Source organism: Gastrolobium bilobum, unplaced genomic scaffold (assembly GCF_033153095.1).
Source record: "Gastrolobium bilobum isolate Gb01-03AN ecotype WA unplaced genomic scaffold, APGP_CSIRO_Gbil_v1 utg589, whole genome shotgun sequence".
Taxonomy (NCBI): domain Eukaryota; kingdom Viridiplantae; phylum Streptophyta; class Magnoliopsida; order Fabales; family Fabaceae; genus Gastrolobium; species Gastrolobium bilobum.
Genome location: NW_026898229.1, coordinates 294,335 through 319,741, shown reverse-complemented (window position 1 = coordinate 319,741; position 25,407 = coordinate 294,335). Strand labels below are relative to the sequence as shown.

Below are 25,407 nucleotides of genomic sequence, written 5' to 3'. Positions count from 1 at the left end.
ATCAAAAATCCAAAGCGAAGGAAGAGAGCACGCATGGGTATGTGGTGTGGTGGGGGACTTATGCGATCCTTTTTTTTTATTTGAATTAACTCAATCCTAAATTGACTCTTTTTATATTTTCACAAATTCAGCTATTTGAGTCATTTATGAGATTAATCTGGAGTATGGGCAGATCAAGGATAAAGATATTTAAATCCCTTTCAAAAGTGATATGTGGAGATCGAACCAAAACTCTTTTCTTTTCACATACTCAACTCCCTTGTTACCAAGTGAGCTACCACTATTTGGTTGCGATTCTTTTCTTTAGCTTAATGTAATAAAAATCAAATTAAAAACATAATTAGTTTATAATACCAATAGTTTAATTTATCAATTCGATCCGATTAATACGAAGTAGGCATATTATTCTCCCCCAACATATTTCAACATATAGTTTTGACTTGGTTTTGCAAAAACATGTTCAAATGCCCTCTTGCTTCTTGTGTTGCGATTGTTTGTAGCTGAAGATTTGATAAGTTTGACGCCATCATACCAATAAATTCACGTACAAGGCTTCACACACGCTTGCATACGTATGCGCTTCCTTGTTATATTTAGTTGTTGTCTGCGGCTTCTGATGAAATCATCCACTCATAACCACACAACTGCTCGTGTCTGGTTTGTAGCTAGTTGTCATCTTTCTATTTGGCTTCCATTGCATGGAGAATGCTTTTGGTGTATGGTCTCTAAAATAAAATAATGTTTAACTAAAATGTTGTTAATGAATTTGATGGGTGTGAGAAAAGTCAAGGAGTAACATTTGTTAGGGGAATCCTCTCGCTACGTGATATTAAATTATGCGCGAGAACATTAGTCGTTTACCTATAAATTAATGGTTATGAAAAATATATCACATTAAAAAAATGACCGTCAATTTTTATTTTTGAATGGTTGAGATTCTCTTCCTTATACTTATATGAGTTATATCTTTACAAGAGATTATATTTTCATTTGCGAAACATTACACTTGAGGGAAAATATTATTATTATATAATGAGAGAAAGTATTATTATTATTATTATAGAATGGATTCTCGTTTTCAAATCAGTAGCTATTTATTATTCGTTTTGGATTATTATGTTAGATTGGGTTGGTTGAAAACAATGGAATTAGGCTGTTGCTGTTAACAATCAAGTCAAATGAGAAATTAATTGATGTGTCAGTATTAAGCATGCATCCCCATTAAGTCAGAAATCAAACTAATTAAGGAACAGTTTAATCTTAAATAATTTTTAGTGTGAATAATATCCTCATCTTCATCCACCATCCACCACAACACAACCTCCACCACCACCCATTACCGTCTGCTATCCATTGTTGGCGATCAGTCACCCCTCACAGGAAAAATGTAAAAAAAAATAATGTTAATTCTAATTTGCTATACTATCCAAGTTTAGTTGCGGGAAGGGATGATTCTGAATGGGAATAGATTTGGAATGTTGGCTCGATTTGTGTGGAATGTGAGTTCTGATCTTATGATTTTCGAGGAAAAAACTCTCATTGCATATTTGAATATTGTAAAAACCTACTCAATATTTCAAAATTTGGTTGTTTTGAACATGGAAATGGTCCCCACCTTATTTTATGTGAATATTCAAATGAAATTTAGCCATCTTTTTCTACAATCACAAGCGAAATTGGTGGGCTACTCATATCTTCTGTTGTCAAATTACACAGATGAAAGAATAAAGGGAATGTTTTACTTCTATTCCATTTTTACCTCAAAATAAAAATGATGTTTTAATGGACAAAACCAGAGTGAATATAGACATATAGTCATGATTGCACCGTTCATGACAGTCATCATTAAACACAAAAAACCCAACGCCATCAGGCGGTGGTCGGCAGTGGACGATGGTGAGGCTGATTATTAGTGGGTCGATGGCAACATGAATGACAATGGGGGTCATCTGTAGCAATAGTGGATAATAAAATGAAGATAGAAGTATTTTTATCTTGAAACTAATAAATATGCTTAATTGTTATAATTTAAAAGTGTAAGGGGGTTAATTGACTAAATCTAAAGTGAAGGGTGATTTTTTGAAACAACAGGTGGTTTCATGTAATTTACTTTTTTATTTATCAGAAATTATTTTCTTATATTGTTGAAAAAAAAATTATTTCATGAAAAAAAAATAACTATATATTACGGGTAGTATCTATTTATAATATTAAAGTTATTTTACTTTTTCTCTTCTTAGATATTGTCGGCTGACATGACAGGGAAAGAAAAAATAATTTTACCATTATAACTATACACGACATGTAGTATATAATTATTTTTTTTTGTGTGAACATAAAAAAACATGGAACCTTTATTTATTTGGTAAAGTAAGTTGTGATGATTTACCAATGAAATTGAAAGCTTTATACATAAGGATTTTAGAGTTGGTCAAATTATGGAACAGAGTGGGTCATACGAACTTACGAAGGCGACATTATGCAAACAATAACATGGTAGAGATAGCATGTACGTCATTAATCAATATTTAATCAGGCCTGAATATGATATGATTGATAAATATAAACAGAAACTGACGCTATTCAACTCTAAAATCCTTGCCTGTTTTTAAAAGGAGTTTTTAATTTTCAGAATGAAAAAAAGGAAAAAGTGTTTGATAAGACATGTTTTGTAAAAAAAAAAAATTAAAAATTATAACTATTTTTTTTGTATTTAAAATCAAATTTAAAGAATATATCTAAGTTATTTTTTTATATTTTGACTTTTAAATTTCAAAATAAAAAAAACTCAAAAAATATAAATTTTCATCTATTCTACAAAATAATTATAAGAAAAAGAAAAGAAAAAAGAAAAGAATCAAACAGACCCCTTATTTCTCTCTCTTTCTTTATTTTTTTCCCCAAACAAATTTAAGTCTTAAAAAAAGGTGTAACAAATGGTGTACAAAAAGTTGTGTCAACAAAAGTAAAAAAATTCAACAAGAAAAACGATATTCGATCCACACAAATGATTTTCATCTAAATTTCCTTTTCCTTATCTCGCATTTCCTTTCTAGCCTCCATAAAGGATCAGGCCTATACAATATAGGGTGACCTAGACCCTAGCATTTAAAAAGTAAGGAATTAATCATAAATGAGCAGAAAGTGTGTATAAATGTTAGAAATATTGATTATTCCTTCTCAGTCATTTTCTCACTCAAATTATTCATTTTGATAGCAGGAAGCACCAGAAAAGAAGTAAAAAAAGTGAGAATAAAAAATGCAGTCTCGCGCAATCAGCGCGGTGAATGGCGCAGATCGCGTCATTTCACTTGTTTCTTACTGTTTTGCAGTGCGATTCGCGCGAGTGTGGCGCAATCTACGCGGGCGATATTTAACTCTCTTAATCTGATGCAAATTGCACTGAATAAGGCCTAATTTGAGGGTAATTTTGAAAGGTGGTTTTCCAAAACCTAATAAGAAGATCAGAAACACAGAAGGAGGGGAATTTTCAGAGAGGAGAAGAAAAATATCATAGAAGAGAGAGAATTCTTGAGAGTTCTTGGAGCGTTTAAAGAATTTCAAGAGCAAGATTGAGGATCGTCATCCTATTTTTCATCATTAGGTTCTGAATTTTAATTTCTTTTACATTGAATTCGTCAGATATGAATATGTCTGGCTAGTCTTCTATTATTGTGGTAAGGGTCATAACCCTTAATGTGAACCCTTTAGTTTGGTTAAATTTATGTTTATTTATTTAAATTGAATTTATCTTGCCTTGTTTTTCATCTTATAATTCTTTTAGAACCGATCAATCTATTGGGATTGCAAGGGTTAGGGTTTTCAATAGAGATATTGGGATTCTAATTCCTGACAAAGGGCAGGATAACTGTTCATGTATGCACTAAGAATAGGCTACATGAACTGCAAACATTAAAGATTCACTGATTCTAAGGTTTAACTTGAAAAGAGATTTCTAAAGGATTAGGATTCTAATAGAGTTAATAAGGTCAAGTCATTAAGGAATTAAGGCTTAATCGATTAAATAAAAGACAGTGGATCGTTTGATCAATTGAATAATTAAATGTAAACGTTAATCCAAGTTACAAAGTGAAAATCATAAAGGTGTTTGTTTCTCTTCACCGCAATATTTTCTCAAATATTTTCTCAGTCATTAATATTGTGTTCTTGAGTTTGAAAAGAATCTTGAAAACTGTCTTACTTTCTTAATTTGTTCTTGTTTTTCACAAACTACAATTGTTCTTTAAATCAATTTTATTAATCCGACAAAAAAGGAATAGTTATAATAAATTTGATTTCTCAATCTTCGTGGAGACTCACTTATTATTTGGAACGATCAGTACACTTGCCGAGTTCGTAAGAACGTTATTCTCAGCAAGAACAAATGTTAGAATTCGAACTCGTGTTTTTGTTCTGTGCCAGACAACCTCTACTTGTTTGCTGGGGCAAATCCCTTTGACCAAGTGGATTCCAATTTTGAAGTTAAGCAAATGGCTCTGTTGGAATACTCCTATTTCGTAACTCGCCAAATTATTGTGTAACTTCATTTCTGAATGACATTATGCTGTTTGTAGAAATTAGCACCTGGTATAGTATTGTCGTCAAAGATTGCCTCTTACCTGGAAGCAGACACGGGTCTCATTTTTTCTCTCTGTTTTTTTTTCAAATGAAAAGACTGGCCTTGCTTGATTGGGAAGCTGTCAATGATCATCCCCACACTCCCATTGTTCAATACTTTCTTTTTTGTTTCTAATAAAATGACGTTTAAACATTATCATCTTGGGTCAAAGACCTCATTAGTTCATTCATACTTCACTTGATTTGAATACAGGTCTCAAGTATATGGGCACGGACCAAGGCCTAATCAAGTTAGAACATCTTTTGTTTTTAAATTCGGTTCAAGTGACAATTTCTCTCTCTCTCTCTCTCTCTCTCTCTCTCTCTCTCTCTCTCTCTCTCTCTCTCTCTCAGTATAAATGTTAAGATATTCATTGTTGAAAGTCTATTCAATAAAGAATAATCTTAATGTTCTTGGGCACCTAACAATATTTTTCCTAGTAATTTAATTCTACGATTCAATTCAATCGATATGTAGATAGGACACTCATAGATATATCAATCCCGCCCACGGCCCACCCCTCTCATTTTCTTACAAAATGAGGTGATATGACCTCTTAAAAAAAAACCAAGGCTAAAAATATAAAGTAAATGACCCTAAAAAGAGAACAAACTAAATTTTACAATATTAGTATATTGGAAAAAGTTAAAAAAAAATCCCTTATGATTTGTTTCAGAATTATTTTTTCCTTTATATAAATATATATATATATATATATATATATATTACTAATTATCTTCCTATGTTTTTTTGTATATAAGTCCATCTCAATGAACCGTACATGAAAAAACACAGGGATAAATAATTAAAAAAAATACAATAGAATAATGATAAAAAAACAAAACCACAAGAAAGTTTATAAACTTTTCCTTTACAATAATTAAAAAAAATGATATGAGAAACAATACAAAATTAAATAAGCTAATGGGGTATCTGATTATTCTAAATAAAAGGGGTTTCCATCAACATTATCATGGAATATCTGTCCATTTAATTTTTATATACTATTAACGAAATATATATATATATATATATAAAAAATCATTTCTACAGTCATTTTACGTACAACAATGACACGTGTATGGTTATGATTCCTCATATTTAATGCTTTCATCTTTTGTATGGTATAATTTCTCATATTTAATGCTTTAAGATATATATATATGACAAGTAATTGACTGCTGCACGTACAACAGCTGCAGAAATATAAACCTCATATATATATATATATAGGGGAATGATCCGTTTACAAATTTTTTTTACAAATTTTTATAAATTACACTATGTACTCCGGGAGAACATAGTGTAACCTAGTGTTTTCCTGGGAGAACATAGTGTAGTTTGTAAACAAAAAGTTTGTAATATATGGGGAATAATCCGTTTACAATTTTTTTTTACATATTTTTGTAAATTACACTATGTCTGACCGGTAATACTTCGCTCAAAAATGTATTACCGGTCAGACATAGTGTAGTCTAAAAGAGTTTGTAAATATAACATTCCTATATATATATATATATATATATATATATATATGGGCATGTTATATTTACAAACTTTTTTGTTTACAAATTCTTACAAATTACACTAAGTACGACCGATCATACTTTAATCATGCAGTGTACGACCGGTCGTACTTAGTGTAATTTGGAAAAAAAGTTTGTAAACGGATCCTATCCCATATATATATAACTCAAGCTGCTTGAGATAATCTTATCTCCAGCTACTAAATCATAACCGTACAAAGATGGAACAATGGTGATAAAGGAAGAGAGAGAAAAAGGGAATCACAACCATTCAAAGGTGAATCAATTAATATAAGGAAATAAATAAATAAAACGACGTAGTTTTGGGGTAACCGGAGATAAATTTATCTCAAGCTGCTTGAGAAATGTTTTTCCATATATATATGAGTTTGGTGTTTGTCATATTAAATGACATAAGTTATGTCATTTTAGGAGAGATAGACACAGAAAAACAGAAATAATGGGAGAGAGAAAGTGAGTGGTTTTTTTAAATTTAAAATTCAAATTTTCTGTGTCTGTATCTCTCTTAAAATGACATAACTTTCTGTTATTTAAAATGACAAACACTTTTTCCTATATATATATATATATATATATATATATATATATATATATATATATATATATGGGATATGTTATATTTAAAAAAAAAATTGTTTACAAACTATACTGTGTATAATGGGTAGTACATGCTCAAGTGGTATGTACTACCCATAGCACATAATATAGTTTGTAAACAAATTTTTTTGTTAAATATAACATTTCTCTCTCTCTCTCTATATATATATATATATATATATATATATATTAAAAAATTGTTCTTATATAAGAAATATACAATATAAAGGTGGATCGTGGGAAAGCTCCCATAAGAAAGGAGACCAGGGTAAAAGAAAACGAAGTGTATTTGCAGATTTGAAGCCAGGAACTCTCATTTCATGTCCACAACTTTGTCCACTAAGCAGTTTCAATTGACTTATTCAAATATTTTTATTATTAGAATTTTTAAAATTACAAACAAAAGAAAAGAAAGTTTATAAATATGTTAAAAAGTAGTGTTACACATTTATTGGTATATTTTCATAAAAAAACATTCATTCATTAAAAATGAAGACACTTTTGTTGTTATTTTTTAAAAAATGAAAAAATTGTTACCGTACCTACTCATCATGAACAATGTTAAAATAAAATTAAATTACGTAAAAGGTCATAAGTTTATGCAAGATCGTTAGTGGGCTCACTAGCACATACAATCTACCATTTAGTGCATTACTTGAAGGAAGGATACATAATGACACTAAACTCCTTACATTTTGAAAGGAACTAGTTCTATACATAAAAGAATCCTATTTCGAACACCGTAAGATGGTGTTTGGTTGGAAGCTTTTTAGCGGATATCTATCTTTCTCAAGTATGACTTTTAGAAATACCATGTTTGTTTCAACGTTTTTCACCAAAAACTCATCTATCCAATTTGTCTAGATTTATGAGAAACATAGATATCCGCACTGTTTAGAAATCCAATTTGAAGGTGGAATTTTTCGGAAAACCGGTTATCTGGTTTTTAATGCACTGTTGATTTCATAAAGTTACCTAATTTTCCCAGTAAAGTTTTTTCCCACCAAACAATTTTTTTTTACATTTTTTTACCTATCTCACTTTATCTATCTTTCCAATCATTTCTCTATCTATTTCATTTCCTTACTATTCTAAAAAAATTTCCTGAACCAAAAAGGCCCTAAAACTTGAATCTGAAAGTGACAATTAAAGTAAAAACTTGTCTAGCTTTTGAAAAGTTATTGTATGTTGCTGTGCCTATGGTGCGCGTATCGACAACTATACGCGACATCCACCCTCATGTCCATAGTTTATAGTACTGTGAACATGCAAGTGTAAACTTCAGTCCTAAATTAAATGGAGAATAAGTCCAAAAATGAAAAACGTAAAATTTAACGCAAGACTAAACTTGTGAAGTGGTTAGGGTCGTGGATACTGCATAGAGGCAAAGATTCTAGGTGAAATATATAGCCATTATTCGTGTACACTCAAAGAATAATGTATGCTGCACATTAACACTAAACACACCGCTCCCAATATGTGTATTTATATAAGCAGATAAAATAAGAATATCGGTATATAGAAAATGAAATAACATTAACTATAATTGGATAATTAAAGCTGCACGAATATAAGATAAAGTGTACATGAAAGTGCATAAACAACATTATTTCTTTAAAAACTGAAAGAAAACAAGTACAGTAGAAGAGCAATAAGTGGGTGCACATCGTGTTGAAGAAATGTAAACAAAATGAAAGCTTGAAAATGTTAGCAACACATCTGCAAAGCAGTGTATAGAACTAGAAAAAATTATAATAAAGTATAATTTAATAATATTCAAAAAGTAGTTATTAAATAAGATAAAAGGATTAAAAAAACTCATCTGTTTAAGAGTAAAGTAGTAAACTAACATGTCAATAACTTTTTGAAATTTTTTGAAAAAATCTAGTGATGAAGTATGTCCTACCTCTCCAATAAGTGGAAGTCATGCTAACAAAACGAGTAAGGGGAGAATTTCTTGTGTGAAATGTTAATCTCTCACCTAGCTATTACTTGGTTCTATACACCTGAAATGCTACGGACGAATTGTCCCCTGTCACTAAACGACAACATATGAGTCTGAATCCTGCTTAAATTCCTATTGTGCGCAATAGTTTTTAACGTACAGTTCATATACCATTTGAGGATGCTTTGCAGTTCTCTTTAACGTGGATTGTCTAAAGTAAATAGATAATAAATTAATAGCAATATTCCTTGCCTGGACCAAAGTTTCTTAATTAGAATCATCAATAGATGAGAGGAATCACAAAGTTGAACATATGACCCCAAACCAACCCCACTTACATTAATCACACAAATCCAAGTAAATAACCTCCCTCCCCTATACCATTATTATACCCCCAATAATCTCCCATTAACAGACATGAGAAATTTAACAAAAATGAAACCAATATTAGCTCCTTTCATTAAGGACAGCAGCTAGCATATTCCAAGTAAATCCCCCACGCCATCGAACTAATCAAAATACATTAGAAAGTAGGGAAAAAGGACATGTCATTGCATATATATACATTACAAAATTAATGAAAGACCAACTTACTCAACTATGAAGAACTTGCATCCATCAAAGGATCTCCTTTGATCTCCACAGGGAAGACTGTGCAGACGATGATCGATGGAAGAAGAGGATCCGAGGTTCCTCTCAGCGCAATATAAGGAATTCTCAACCTTGACACATAAAATTAAGAGGCTGAAGTGTAATATATTTGCAGCTGACATGATCACTCCGATCCCAAACTCCTCCCATCTTTAAGTATCTTTCTTCTTTCTCAATGTAATTAAGTAACCCATTTTGACCCAAAAGAAAAAAAAGTGGCAGTAATAAAAAGAAAAGAACCAAAACATGACCTTAAACGAGGGAGAGAGAGACATTTCAAAACGATGCTTCTTCTTTCTAGATCAGAGATGTTACTGAAGGACCAATATTAGGCTGATCATTCCAAGCACTCAAAGTTGTTGTTGTGTTCCAATAAAATGAAGGATCAGACAGGCCCATATGTTCGATCTGATTTTGGCAAGCACCATTCAACTCTAACTTGTTTTGTTCTTCAACTTTCACTTCTTTTGAATCCATCATCCCTGCCTCAATATTATTACCTTCCATTTGCAGCTCTTCTAGCGGGGCTAAGCACCGGAAAGTGTTGCTACTTGGACCATCTTTGATGAACTTTTGTTGTACTAGAGTAGAGTTCAGCATGGAAGCCATAGCAGGAGTAGAAACCATAGAAGTTGAAGAAGAACCAAAGATTGAATTATAAGGAGAAAGGAAAGTGTTATTTGAAGTAAACCCATTTCGGTAACCATTATGACTAACTTCACTGGACATAATCCCTGATGTGAAACCTAATCCAAGGGCATTCAGCTGAGGCTGAAGATCATACCCAGAACTCGAGACTCCAGAGTTAAACTTTGGAAACTGAAGATTCATGACATCATAAGAGTTAGTGGGTAACCCATAAAAAAATGGATTGATGTGATTTGAGGTGGAAGCGGTACTATCGATCTGGGGTTGAGAAGGAGGGTTTGAATTGGCACTAGGATTGGAAGAAGAAGAAGGAGAAGCAGTGTTGTCAATGGTGGAGGAGGTGGGGCGTTTGACACGCTTGTTTTTTCTGCAACCACCGCCAACGGGAACGTTCCTCAGAGTTCCACCTTTTGTCCAGTATCGCTTGCAGGCTTTGCAGAAGTACCTTGGCTGTGACAAGCTGTAGTTGTTGTAGTAGCAGAACTTGGTGTTTGATGAGTCACAACGAGGGCAATTGAGGGCTTGTTGTTGCTGCTGTTGAAGCTCTTGACCTGGTTTTTCCATAACCCTACTAGAGGAAGCCATCGAGAGCTTATGATCATCTATCTCACTCTACACGGTGAGAAATAAGAGAAATAAGAAAATGAGAAAAAAAGAAATAAGAAAGAGAAAGAGTTTTAGTGTAAATATTCTCTTCCAAAAGGAAAACAACAAAATTGGGGTGGTCATGTATTTGTCTAATAATTGAAAGTGTGTGTGTGTGTGAGAGAGAGAGAGAGAGAGAGAGAGAGAGAGAGATGAGCCTGTGTCCATTTTTTAGTCATTGTCGGAGGGGTGACTACCATTTTCTCACATTTACCCAACATTTTGCTCTCAAAAAAGGAATGGTTGAAACAAGGAGTGAACAGGGAAAGAGCAAGTGGTGCCTTGAGTGGCGCTTGATGGGCTTGAAATGGTTGTGGCTATGTGAAGTACAGGGTATGTATGTGAATTGTTGTGGATAAACAGAGGGAGTGAGAGACAGAGAAAAAAAAAGGGGTTGGCATGATAAGATGAATGGTTATTAATAAATCACCTACGAATAATATATTTCAAAACTCAATTGTATAGTTTCACGTGATGGGTTTGGTCTAAAATCGAATTTGTAGGATTAATATAATGTAATTGGAATAATGAAGAGGAATATAAAAAGAAAATTCGAAATCCAAGAAGGGGACATAGAGATAAAGCAGAATTGGGGATGAATCTTGAGTGGTTCAAGAAAGAAAAGAAAAGAGAGAACATATATATTCAACGTAACATTCCTTTGTGCAGAGAGAGAGAGAGAGAGAGAGAGAGAATCAGATAGATAACTACATAGAGGGAATCCCTAAGAGCCCAATGTCCAAAGCATTTATAAGAACAAATCCCACTTCAATTTGCTCCAAGCCTCCAATCCTAAACGATAATATAATTTATTTTAATGTCATAAATTATTTTTTCTCTTCTTATTGGTCAAGAGAATTAATATCAAATCTAGACCCAAAAAAATGAGACAATATGGCATTTGGATGAACCATTTACATATAAATAAGTACATAAACACAAGTACATTAGGCAATAAAGATGCTTGCTCTTTTTTGCTGGGATTTATAAAGGGAGAGACAAAGTAAGAAAGTAAAACATGATAAGGAAGCAGAGAACTGAGAACTTAATATTTGTGTTACGGACTAAAGGTTCCAAATAAAAGGGACAAAAAGCCACCATGTGGCTGCTTACATCTCAAGCTTAAACATAAGAAGACAACGGGTTTTCAGTTAAGAGCTTCTTGCTCTGCTTGTTCTTTCTTCTCTCATCCATATTGACCAAGAGAATTTTGTTCATGTATTTTTTAAACAAAGACAATAAACCGTAGTGGAGTGAGAGTGTGTCAGAGAGTAAGAAAGTGGGGCTAATTGACCATTGGGCCTTTTTTTACGATATTGCTCGTGTTTTAAAATATTTCACTTATTTGTTTTTGTTACCGCGAAATATATTCGAGTACATATCTATATACTTAAGTATAACATCAAATATTCAAGTATATGAGCTTGTATTCGAGTAAATGTTCAATATATGGGTTTTTTTGAATATTTACTCGAGTATATAACCCAGATACTCGAGTATTTATTATTCCACGCAATATACTCAAGTATATGGGCATGTATTTGAGTATATTGCACAAAAATTTTGTACAAGAATTTTCTAACGCGTAACTCTCGAAAAGTTATGTGGAATAAAAAAAAAATACCTGATTCGGATAGTCAAAAGTTACGACCTTTCTAAATTTAACTCTAAAATTTTTCAAAATTTTGTAATGCCAATAGGTTTTATAATATCCGCAAAATTGTAATACCTGAAAAACTCCTCCTCAAGTTACCCAAATCAAGTCAAATATTATAAGTATATGACTATAAAAACTTGTTTGATCCAAAAAATCTCATGGAAAAAATTTAACCGTAAATTTTTACTTTCCAACACTAACAAATGAGTTAAAAAAATTTCCACGAGATTTTTTGGATCAAACAAGTTTCTATAGTCATATACTCATTATATTGGACTTGAATCGGGTAACCTGAGAAGGAGCTCTGTGGGTATCACAAAACCTATTTGGCATTACAAAATTTTGGAAATTTTAAAATAAAACTTTAAAAGGCCATAACTTTTGACTCGAGTATCTGAATTAGGTACTTCTTTTTTTATTCCACATAACTTTTCGAGAGCTATGCATTGAAAAATTCTCGTAAATTTTTTTCGTGCAATATACTCAAGTACATGCCCATATACTCAAGTTATATTGCATGGAACAACAAATACTCGAGTATCTGGGTCGTATACTCGTGTATAAACTCGTGAGTCATGACATTTGATTTACTCGAGTATAAGGTCATATACTCGAGTATATGGTTTGGACAACGGTCAAACGAAGACAGATTGATGTATAGTTTTAGGATAGGGGTAAAGTGATAATTTTAAAATTAAAAAAGGGTAAAGTGGTAATTTTAGGACAGGGGGAGAGTCATCGGATGAAGGCATGGAGCCTTGATGTGCATAACCATGTGGTAGGAAGCTCATCTCCAAAGGAAAAAGAATAAAAGAAAGATAAAGCAAATTAAAGCACAAACATGGGTGAAAAAACAGATTTTGTAGTCTTCCTAGGGATCTTCTATTCCTCTCAACTCCCCATCATTATTCTTCAGCGGTTAAATTCTATGTTAAACCTTGGATTTGGTCTCTAAAATTTTGCACTTTAGATTATAGTAAGTATATACAAGGTTGTACATTCATTATAAGCATTCATCATAAAATACTAAATATACAATTATCAACAAAATATAAGATAATAAACGCATAAATGATTAATTACACACACAGATATATATATATATATATATATATATATATATATATATATATATATATATATATATATATATATATGATTCTATAAATACAACAAGAGATACAAATTTGTTACATATGAAAAATCTATTTATGCAGTATAATTTTTTTGTAAACGTGGTGAAGTTGATTTAAAATATTGACTACTACTATCTTCACTAATTGAGATCAGCCACTATGGGTCATGATTCAAGCAGTACTATTTTCATGTGAGTGGAAAATAATTTAACCCGCCTAATCAGTAGTTAACATAACAGAGAAGGTCTTCAAAAAAAAAAAACATAACAGAGAAGGAGAAAAATCCTAGTTTAGACTTAATTAATTGTTTAAATTTAGGTTTGAAAAACTTTAATATAGAATAATCGATATCAGTATCGTAGAAAGTGAGTGGTGGTACTTAAGAGTTATTGGTCAAGTAGCCACTTCACAAAATCTTAGAATATGATTTGTCCAAAAAGAAAAATAATGTATTTAATTTTCAAAAATTATAACTCTCGTAGAACCAAAAAAACTCAAATCCAAAATCAAATTAAATAAGTCGATTAGAGGGAGTGGTGACTGTGTTAACTGTTAAGTAACAACAAAGGAACACGCGAGACTCTGGAGGGAGTGACGGTAGTCAATTTAGAGGCATGGGACGTTCCTACAAGACCATTTTTGGTATCACCGTCATTGAACTCAATGCGACGGTCATATTTATATTATTTATTTTTGGAAATATATAATATAAATTTTAAATTTTTTCTTTCTTTCTTCATGTCAATCAATAATATATATTTTTTAAATAAACTTTAATATTCATATTATATAATTTCAGAAATAGATATTTCAAATATGACTATATTAAAATTTTCCCCTGCCTACCCACACCCAGTGAGTGACTCAGGAGTCAGGACCCATCACCAGAGGACAAGAGATTCCAATTTGGCAAGCATGAAAGAAACCCAACGCGCACGTTAAGAAGAGATAGAGAGAGAAGATGTTTAGGGGACCAAAGCATCAAATCCAAGCTAACTGTACCCATCAAAAGGTGACCGCGTCTTTGGCATCACAGATGTATCGAAAACTCGGTGCATCTTTCACTTATTTTATGACACGTGTCTTATTTTATATTAAATTATTTTTTTCCTAATTTTAAAATAAATTATTTATTATTGATTTGACAAAAATAAAACACGTATCACAATATGAATAAAAAATGCACCGAATTTACGGTGCATCCGTAGCACCAAAGAAATTTTCGACCACGACGCACATGAAGCAATGTGTAGACAGAAATCTCACTCTCCATCTTGCGCTCAGTATCGAGTTTATTAGATTATGGCCACGTAATTGGACACCCACTTTTGTTGCTTCGGATTTTTATGTCTGCAAGTGAAAAGACTATGTTGCCCTCCTTTTCTATTATCTGCGCCTTGCAAGATCTTGTACAATATTGACCATTCCCCTGGGATAATCGTCATATTCTTCTGTTTAAAGGTACCCAAATCACTCATCTTGCGTTCTCATTTATCTCTCTGCATATATTTTGCGCTCAAAGGCTTTAAATTTTATGATAGTCGAAGAAAGTATATGAATAGATTTTTGCTGAGCCCAATATTCCATATGGTGGACTCATACATGATGTACCTCCAGTACTTATGCACAGACGGTGATAACTGTCTGGTAGTAACCCAAAAAGTATTAAACTACAAGAGGAAAAGACATGGTTCATGATGACTTAACAGGAAAATTTGGAAATTGATGGTAAGTAAATATGGAGATTCAATTATGATAGTTAAAATTTTGATTTGTTATTGTATTTTTATATTTTTACAGTTTTTTTTCATCAAAATAATTTTATCAATATTTTAAATGCTTTTACATTTTTATAATTTTTTTACGTTATAATATGTTTTATGATTTTTTTTTTATTTTTTTACGTAAAATATTTATTTTAATCCCAACTATAATTCAACTCATTGAATATCTCCCAGGGAATAATTCATAAATCATATGATTTCATTGCAAACCTTAAAAAGCTGGAGCCTCACAGTAAAAATAGCTGCCATGAAAGTAATATGACTACGAAGTGATTCGAACATGACTTTGTATTGCACATGATAACTGTTAGTGCCTGATTGATATGTCTTACTTTTAGTCAAATATATATGTTTTTATAAAAGCTTTTATTATAAAAAAAAGTTTTTTTTTATAATAAAGAAAAAAATTAAAAGTTAAAAGCTCTATGGGAGCCTATAAAATGTATGTCAATTTTTTTTACTTCTTATACTTATTTTACAGTTTTATCCTTAATCTAAGTTTACATTTATAAATTTTATCTTTCTCTTTTTTGGTAGACATAAATTTTATCTTTTACCCTAATAATTCATTTTAATAATAAATATTTTATTTTTTCTCTTTTAAAACATCTTTATACAATCACTAAATAACTTTTAACTTTATTTTTTAAAATCTTTTTTTTTTAACTTTAGTTAAAAGTAATTTTTAGCTCAAAAAAATGTCAAACGGGCTCTTTTTTTGGAGTTACCCAACTCTAATTATCTCTTTGAGACGAGTTGGCTCCCTCTGGTATCCCCACGAGCTTCGACTCTTTGAGCCGGCTGTGGGACTAATCCGGAGTGCGGGGGAACAGTGATGGCTAAAGGTTCAGCCCTCTCCCCAAGAATGCATTCAGCGGGAATCGAACACATATCTAACCCCACTAACTCAGCGCCAAGTTACCAACTGAGCTGCACCCATTGGGTATCAAACGGGCTCTTAGATGCCCAAAACTAATTCCTAAAAACTATTTAAACAAAAAGTCTTATCCTAAGATACAATAATAAAGAATATTTATGCGATCAACTTTTTATTGCCATCAATGACAACAATAAAAAGAAGAGCTGGAAATTTGTCAATTAACCACTTGCATCCATTATTTTTTCTTCTTTAAGTCTCTTGTTGAATTTTCTTCGGAATATTCTTACTTGTATTTTTGTGTATTGCTTTCAGATAATGCATGAGAGTTAAAAATCTTGTTACAAGATTTTGATTTTTTTGATTAATAAATTATTATAAGAATGGAATTTTTTTTTATTGACATTTTTTTTGCTATTGTTTATTGTTTAGATACCTATCTGGGCGGTAATATAAAAATTGACCACTTGGTCATAGTTAACACTAATTAGCAGTCAACAGTGAACAATCTTACCTAGGAACTAGTGTTGAATTTTGCTCTTTCACTAAAAATCAATAGAACCTAATGTATAAGAAGAGTTCAAGAAAACTAAAATTCATTCAGCTTAGGACTAGAGTTTCTTAGAACACATATATATTCTACATTTATAGTCATTAGTCTCTTTGATCTTCACTTGGTAGTTACAGAGGTTAAGGTAAGGTTATTTTTTATTTTTTTTGAAAGTGAGAGAGTGGTCACATACTTTTTATTTCCCCTTGAGACATAATCTGAAAGATCTACTACTGTCGAACTTCAAAGGTTATTCGTGCTGTTACTAAGGTGAAACAGTTTGTGAAGAATAATCATACATAAGAAGATTGTGCACGAAATCTGCGCATCAAGAGGTTAATCAGTAAAACAATAATGATCCGTTTATATCCCAAATTGCAATGATCTAAAACGTTTCTGCAGATGCAATTCCCATTACAACTGGACCACAAGCAGCAAGCATAAAATATTGGTCATACACGGTCTTTTAATAACATAATCTACCAATTAAATCAAACACTTATGGCTTGGACTGTTGCTTATGGAAGTTTCAAGTATTCAATCCTGTGGGGCCTTGAGAATGTTGGGGAGGGACTATTCTACAGTATTATATATAGTGAGATACATTATAAGCGAGTATTTTAATATTTTCCTCTTTCCCTTGGAATGGGCGTGGGAGTCCCGGATGTTAGTCTCAAAACTAGAGGTAGAAATCAATTTGGTTAGGGGTTCTTCGTCGTTGAGAATATTCATAGGATAGTTGGTTCATTATATAGTATGGGAATGAATGGAGAAAAAAAAAAAAGAAGCGACCAGTGGTGGCGTTGTGGCCAGAAAGGTTACTAGGCTCCCAACCTGTCTACAGCTAAGGTAATATATGCAGATATAAAATTTCTATTAGTATAGTTATATGAACAATTAGTACAAATTTTTAATGATATGCCTTCATAATTATGTGCTTACATTCCCTTTACTTGAGGATTCTTCCCGCCTATTATATACGCTGTACCTGTGAAGCATGATATGTGTCGCCAGAGCAATTTTTAGAGACTATAATAAATTTTGTACCTTCAGCTTGCTATGGGCCCGGATAAAGATTTTTTACAATACCAAAAAAAATATATATATATTTTTTAGGAGAGCGAATTAAGTTAGGTCCACAAGGTTCCATTGAAAATCCAACACTCGTATGATGATGGGGTGTAATTAATCCTCTCAAAATCGGTAGTTAATTACCCTCCATCAAGCAGGATTTGTGATTTGCTTATTTTTTCCATTTATGACTGGGAATTGTCTAGCCAAAATTACAACTTGCCTTCCAAATGATACTACTAACAAAAATAGGATAATTAATAGGCCAAAATAGGAGTCTTAAGTTTGACTGAACTAACCAAATAGTTTATCCGAAGTGTAGCAAACTGTACGCTAGCTTGACAACAAAATATGGGGTTTCCATTTATCATTTCACATAACACAAAAAAAAATTCTACACACACAATATTTGTGGGACTCACATTTTTTGAAACAAAATAAAAATAAAAATTACGGCACGCAAAACGAATCTCTATAACATTACACGATCACTATTTCTACAACATAACTCTTATAAAACCCATAAAATATTGCATTGGTCCATTCTGAATTTCTTTTGCCGAATTAACCAAATATTTCAAGGTCACATCGTATTATAATAAACAAAAATCTTAAATTATTAAGTTCGTGACACTTTTTACTAATATAATCCTCAATTTATTTTTTAAGAACTCTTCATTACTAATATTTAAGGGGGTGTTTGATAGGAGAATTATTTTAAGATATCTAGGAAAGTGATGATAAGATTCAAAGAAGATCATATTTGATAGCATATTTCAAAAAGAATTTTTTTTTCAAGAAAGTGATTTTTCAGGATTTCATTTTGGGGTAATACTTTTCTTATGTTGCATAAGAAAAATATTATCTCCTACTCAAACAATAAATATGAGAGAGAAAAGAGTTGGAGATGAGAGAGAGAAATTCTTGTGGGACCCATTAAAAAAATGTGAGTGTAGGAGATAATATTTTTCTTATGTAACATAAGAAAAATATTACCCTTCATTTTATGCGTAAATCATAAACTATAATATCACCGAAAAATACCATTCATAGGATAGTATTATTGGATTCGAGGTGGGAATATTTTAAAATATTTTATTGACAAAAATGCCCTTTCTCTTCAATGGTGGAGCCACGTATAGGTTGAGGGTGCCTGGGCCCGGGCTAAATTTTAACAAATTTTACTTATTATATATAATTATATAATTAATTATAATTTGATCTGGATTAAAATTTTAATTTGACCCGGGCTAATATTAAAATATATTTGATGAAGGATTTGCGTTGGTTGTATCAAGTTATGTGTTCAATTCCAGCTTGCATTAAAAAAATTAAAAATATTTAATAAGATTAAAACATCTATAATAAGATTATCACTCGTTGACTCTCTTAATTTATATTTCTTCTTCACGTTGATCCCTCTATCTTGCCCTATTCTAACTTCTAAGGTCAACTGGTCAAGCTCTCTCTCTCTCTCCAGGTATCATGGCTTTTTTTCTCTGCCAATTGAGCTAAGCTAAGGCTCCTACCTTTAACCCAACAAGATTTTAGGAATTTTTGTTATTTCAATTCCCCTCCCCCCCCCCCCCCCCCCCCCCCAAAATAAAAAAACATGTATCTACTTTGTTTTGGGCATAAAGCGATGGAGGAAGGAAGAACATATTATATGAAACTTGAAGCCTGCTTAGATGCATTTCATTTAGATGTTTAATTTATCATCACTTTTATTGGTTAATTTATGGCACCGACCTTATTATAATCTTTGCTCTGTTTCTGTTTGTTCTTTTTGCCTGAAGACTTGTGGACATTTTGAACAACAAATTGGTCAACAAAGTATATATAAATGGATTGCATTGGATGATGCTAACTCTATTTTTTTATTTTAGATGTTCTGAATGAGTGGCTTAATGTTCTTCAGTCAGTCCAAATCCCTTTGCACTTATTCCTTTGCTCTGTCTGGTGTCAAAGGAGCAGATAATGGGCAGCTTCAAAATTGGCTCTGTCCTCAAGGGTATGGCGTCCTTTTATCTGCATTTTGGTCACACTGGTCACTTATCAGATACCCAATATTGGTTTCTATATCTGGTTTGTGATGACAAGTTAATTCATTTTGTATGAAGTTGTTGTCTGTATATGCCTATATTATTCATCAGTGAAAACAAACATTAACTTTTTTTTGATAGTTAACAAACATTAATTTAATTAACTAGGATATAATTCAGAAGTGGCCCAATATAGAACTTTTCTTGTTGCAGTTCAGACAGGAGAAAATTTAGAACTGAATCAATTTAATCCTAATCTCTTTTGCAAATGGGGTCTGAATATAATAACCAAGGAACATTTATTGTCCTTTATACATCATACAACCTACCAAAAACTATGCTAGCATATAACTATCAAGTTATAAAAGGAAACAAGATTTCAATATTTGTACTCTAATGTTGTCGTTCTCATTGTACTCTAATGCTAGCATATAACTATCAAGTACTCTAATTTTTTTTGTTTTGGGAGAACTAAATCATCTATTAGTGGACAATGGGCACATGGCAGATATTTTTATGTGTAATTCATCAGCTAAGTTACATGGAGATGAAATTATATAAACTCTTGGTTTAGCTTATTTGTACTTTTTAATATGAACTTGTTATGTTTTCTTGTGAGTTAATTATTGTTTAATTTTAATCTGAGTCATGTTAGTTAAATGTAATTTATATTTTTGTATTCAGTGTGTTTTCTGACTCAAGTAGCTGTTGAAAAAGTATGGGTAAGGATAAACAGAAAAGTATAGATGTGTTCTTTAAAAAGAAACTAGTCTCTGAAAGTAAATCAAGTGATGCTCCTACAAATATAATTTCTGAAAGTGATGAACCTTCTCATGAGCAACCTCCTTCCAAGTGTCATAGAATTGAACATACTGATGACATTATTACATTCAAAAATAAAAATTTTGAACGTGATCCAGGCAAACGTAAGCCAATTTGGGAATATTCAGCTAATGAAGTCGATGAGATACGGAGAGCTTATTTAATAGTTGGGCCATATCAACCTCAATGCTCTTATCCATTTTCAAAGGAAAAGCATCCTCGACGTTTTCAAGCTTCTTGGTTCAAAGAATTTTCTTCGTGGCTTGAGTATTCACCTTCTATAGATGCTACATTTTGTTTACCATGCTATCTTTTCAATACAAAGGTCGGTGGGCGACACAGGTGGGATACATTCACAATCAAAGGTTTTAATAGTTGGAAAAGAGTTCATAGTGGAAAGGATTGTGTTTTTATAAGTCACATGGGAGATGATCCTTGTTCACAACATACTAATGCACTCATCTCATGTGTAGACTTAATGAATCAGTCTTGCCATATTGATAAAGTTATGCATGCTCAAAGCTCCTAACAAATTGAAAAAACAGGCTGCGTGTTAAGACTTCAATTGATGTTACTCGTTGGCTTTCTATTCAAGGATATGCTTTTAGAGGGCATGATGAGACTATTGATTCAAGAAATAGGGATAATTTTATTGAAATGATCAAACTTTTGGCATCTTACAATGAAAAAGTTGCAGATGTTGTTCTAAAGAATGCTCCATTGACAGCCAAGTATACCTCACCTCAAATACAAAAGAAGATTTTATATGTTCTAGCAAACAAAGTGCGAAAATAGATTCGCAAAGATATTGGGGATTCTAAGTTTTGTATTATTGTTGATGAAGCACGTGATGAATCTAAAAGGGAACAAATGGTTCTTGTCTTGAGATTTGTTGACAAAGATGATTTCATAAAAGAGAGATTTTTTTATATTTATCATGTTCAAGACACTTTATCTATGACACTAAAAAATGCTATTAGTAAAATACTCTCACATCATTGCCTTGATATCCAGAATATCTGTGGCCAAGGATATGATGGTGCTAGTAACATGCGTGGTGAATGGAATGGATTGCAAGCATTATTTCTTAATGAATGTCCTTGTGCTTATTATGTGCATTTTTTTGCTCATCGATTACAATTAGCCTTGATTGCTACCTCTAAGGAAGTTTCTTCGATTTATCAATTCTTTCATAATTTAAATTTCATCCTTAATATTATCACTGCATCTTCTAAACGTCATGATTAATTCCAAGCTGCCCAAATTTCTGAATTTGAACGTTTGCAGACTATTGGTGAGCTTAAAACTAGTACAGTTTCTAACCAAGTAGGTACACTAAAGCGGGCTAGTGATACTAGATGGGGTTCTCATTTTTATTCTATATGTAGTCTTCAACGAGGGTATAATGAATCATGTTCAGTACTTGAAAAAATTCGTAGCGAAGGCTCAAATTAATCTCAAAGAGGAGATGCTACTGCAGCTTATAAGATGATCACTTCCTTTGAGTTTATCTTTAATTTACTTTTGATGAAGGAGATCATGGGCATCACTGAAATTCTTTGTCAAGCATTGCAACAAAAATATTAAGATATTTTGAATGCTATGCAATTAGTTTCAAGTACAAAGGAACTTATTCAAGAATTGCGAGATGATGGTTGGAAAAGAATACTTGAAAGTGTTGTTAATTTCTCTAAGTTTCATGAAATAGATGTTCCAGATCTTAATGCTTAATATATTGAAGGTCGTGGCCGTCGACAGCATAATCAAATAATTATTGAGCATCACTATCATTTTGATATCTTTAATTCAACCATTGACTTTCAATTACAAGAATTAAATAGAAGGTTTACTGAGCAAACAATGGAACTTTTATCACTTAGCTCTTCATTAGATCCGAAGAATGGTTACAAAGCATTTAATGTTGATGATATTTGTAGCCTTGCAGAGAAATATTATCCTCTTGATTTTTCTGAGAAAGAGAGAATTAATTTGAATTGTCAATTGAAGCATTTCCACAAGGACATCCCAACACATCCAAAACTTTAAAATTTATCTTCAATTTCTGAGTTGTGTCAAGGATTAGCTAAGACAGGAAAGTCAAATTCTTATCATTTGGTTGATAGGCTAATTCGTCTTATCTTAACACTACCAGTTTCAACAGCAAGTGGTGAACGTGCATTCTCAGCAATGAAAATTGTGAAAACAAGGCTTCGAAACAAAATGCAGGATGACTTTCTTGCAAATAATTTGGTTGTGTATGTTGAAAGAGATATTGCTGAAACTTTTACTACAGATTCGATCCTTGAAGATTTCGTTAATTTAAAATAGCGTCGCTTACAATTTTAGGTATGCAATTTTTTATTATATTTTAAATTATTTATTAAATGTTATTATACCTATAATTATTATATTTGTGTGTTTTCATATCCTTAGGGCAATGCTTGATTCATTACTCATTATGATGTGAGAGGAAAATGCAATTCTTATGTTTGAAATTCTTACCGAAAAGGTTAGTGCCTTTATGTTTGCTTTGATATATAATCTTTGATATTTAATATGTAAATTTTTTTGGCCCGGGCTAAAATCAGAGGCTGGCTTCGCCACTGTTTCTCTTTTATCTCTATCTCTGTAAGACTGTAACCATCTTCTTCATCCACATGTTTTTGTTTTTCCTCGATTTCTATCTCCTTCTGAAGCTCCTTCACTCGATCCCCATAATCTGCAATGGCCAAGGCCTTGAACTTGTTGCTCTTGTCAGTGAAGCTTTCTTTCTCTTTCTTCGAATCCTTGGACTTGGGAGGAAGAATGGCGTGGATTATACTAAGGAGTGTTTGGACAAAGTAATCCGACATCTCAACAACGTTCTCCTTCAGTTTCGCGTCTGCCTATTTTTACAGAGGAAGTGGATCATGTTATTTGGGAACAAATCCAATTGTAATTAAAATGGGTCATTCGAATAATGAGGCTGGAAGGAGAAAATCTTACATGAATGATCAATGTCACTTGTAATTTCTGAAGAGAAAATCTCACTTGTGGAAATGGAAAATTTTGTGTATCTGCTTTTATTTTTGTGGGTTTTTCGATATGTAGTGTTTGTCTAGACTAAATAAATGTGTAGGGAAATGGGAAATGTTTAGCTTTGTGATTTTTTTTCTCGAGACATTGTTGTTTTCTTTAAGCCATTAGTTGTAGAAAACCTAGCTCTGTATTTTGTGATCTATATCGTGCTCGAATAACATGACAAGCATGGAAGGTTAGTTTTGTAAAATGACACATATTCTCATCAATATTTTATAATTAACTAAGCATAGCATCAATCTATCAAACAGCTTTTTTTTGTAAAAAAATTCGAAAAAATTTTCCCAACTTATTTATGAAAATCATGATTTTTGAGTAAAAAAATTTATCATCTACCATACACCTCTTAAGTTTCTAAAAGTATTGTTAACAAAAGCCACATATAATTACATTAATTGTACCTCGAACCAAGCACAGTTGCGCAAACTGGTTTCAAATCATAAAAGAAATTCGCAACCCAGAATAGTATTCTCTATAATTTTCATGTTTACATGCATGATGCAAATCAAATTACAAATTCTCTATCATCCTCATAATAATTATACTCTTTGTAGTTAACCTATTTTGTAATCAAATTAATCCGGGTAGATAGTATATGTATTACAGAAGGTCACTGATTAATATGGAATCTATACATTTTCGGTAATATATGAAACAGACTCCATAAAGGTGAGAAATCATTGTGTATGGTGATGAGGCACGAAGTCGAAGGCATGTGATCTGTGTACAATAACAACATAACAACTAAGAGAGCGATGATTAGAAGATGTGTATTTAAGAGGCTTAATCTATGAAGCACTGACACTTCAAAAATCCTAGCGTGTCGTGTCTGACACTTCCCGACACTCACCGACGCTCCGACACTTCTCGACACTCCAATACTCGTTGCAAAAACTCAAAAGAGGTTCAAAGATTACGTTGCGTTGCATTTTGAGTTCTAACTATTAGATTCGTTAGATTACGATTATGATTTTATTGAGTCTAATATAAACATTTGGGATATATTATGTTTCTTTGCAAAATTGATGGGTATTATAAGTTTAGCTTTATTTTTTTTTTAAATTATTGAATACTAAATATAATATACACAACATAAATTAGAACTATATAATATTAAAACGTGTCCTAACGTATCAAAATTTAACATTTTTTGGAATTAACGTGTCAGAGTGTCGTGTTGTTTTGTATTCCATGTCCCGTGTCGATGTCGGTGCAACATAGGATTTAACCCATTATTTATAGATAAGGTTAGATGAAGAATTCTAAGGAGAATCAAACTGTTAGGAGGCAAGATAATAGATTATATCTCTTATTTCCTATGTTTATCACTTATCTTAGTCCTTTACATGTAGAAGCTATGGGACCCACTAGGAGAGTCTTCTTGAACACCTTCTATATATGAGGTGTAGTATTCCAATGTAACAACAATAAAAAAGAAGTGTTATAGAAAGCTCAGTCAAGAGTCACCATTAATACGATCTTAGACGAAGATTGAGAGTAAACGGGGAATATGTATAAGAGTTGATTCATGTATGGAGTTCTTCAATGGCTGAAGATGAAGGGTTATTTAGTGAAAGAATGGGACATAATGATTGTTTTAGTGGGTTCCACTATATGTGAAACAAGCACATTCACCTAAAACGTAAGGTGTGAGTTGTGCTTCAATGAAATTCTCTATGATGAAGGTATAAAAACTTCACTTTAAATCATTAGGATTAGTCTGATAGTAAGATATTTGA

At 32.0% G+C, this 25,407-nt stretch overlaps 1 protein-coding gene across 1 annotated transcript; it reads right to left on the bottom strand.

Annotated features, from left to right (window-relative positions):
* Nucleotides 1-8,960: 8,960 nt before the first annotated feature.
* Nucleotides 8,961-10,872, bottom strand: LOC133314028 (dof zinc finger protein DOF1.4-like). The gene is made up of 2 exons (XM_061515454.1): nucleotides 10,810-10,872; nucleotides 8,961-10,618 (listed from the first exon to the last, which is right to left on the bottom strand). Exons 1-2 carry the CDS (start codon nucleotides 10,870-10,872, stop codon nucleotides 9,656-9,658), a joined length of 1,026 nt encoding a protein of 341 aa, XP_061371438.1. The 3' UTR covers nucleotides 8,961-9,655.
* Nucleotides 10,873-25,407: the final 14,535 nt, after the last annotated feature.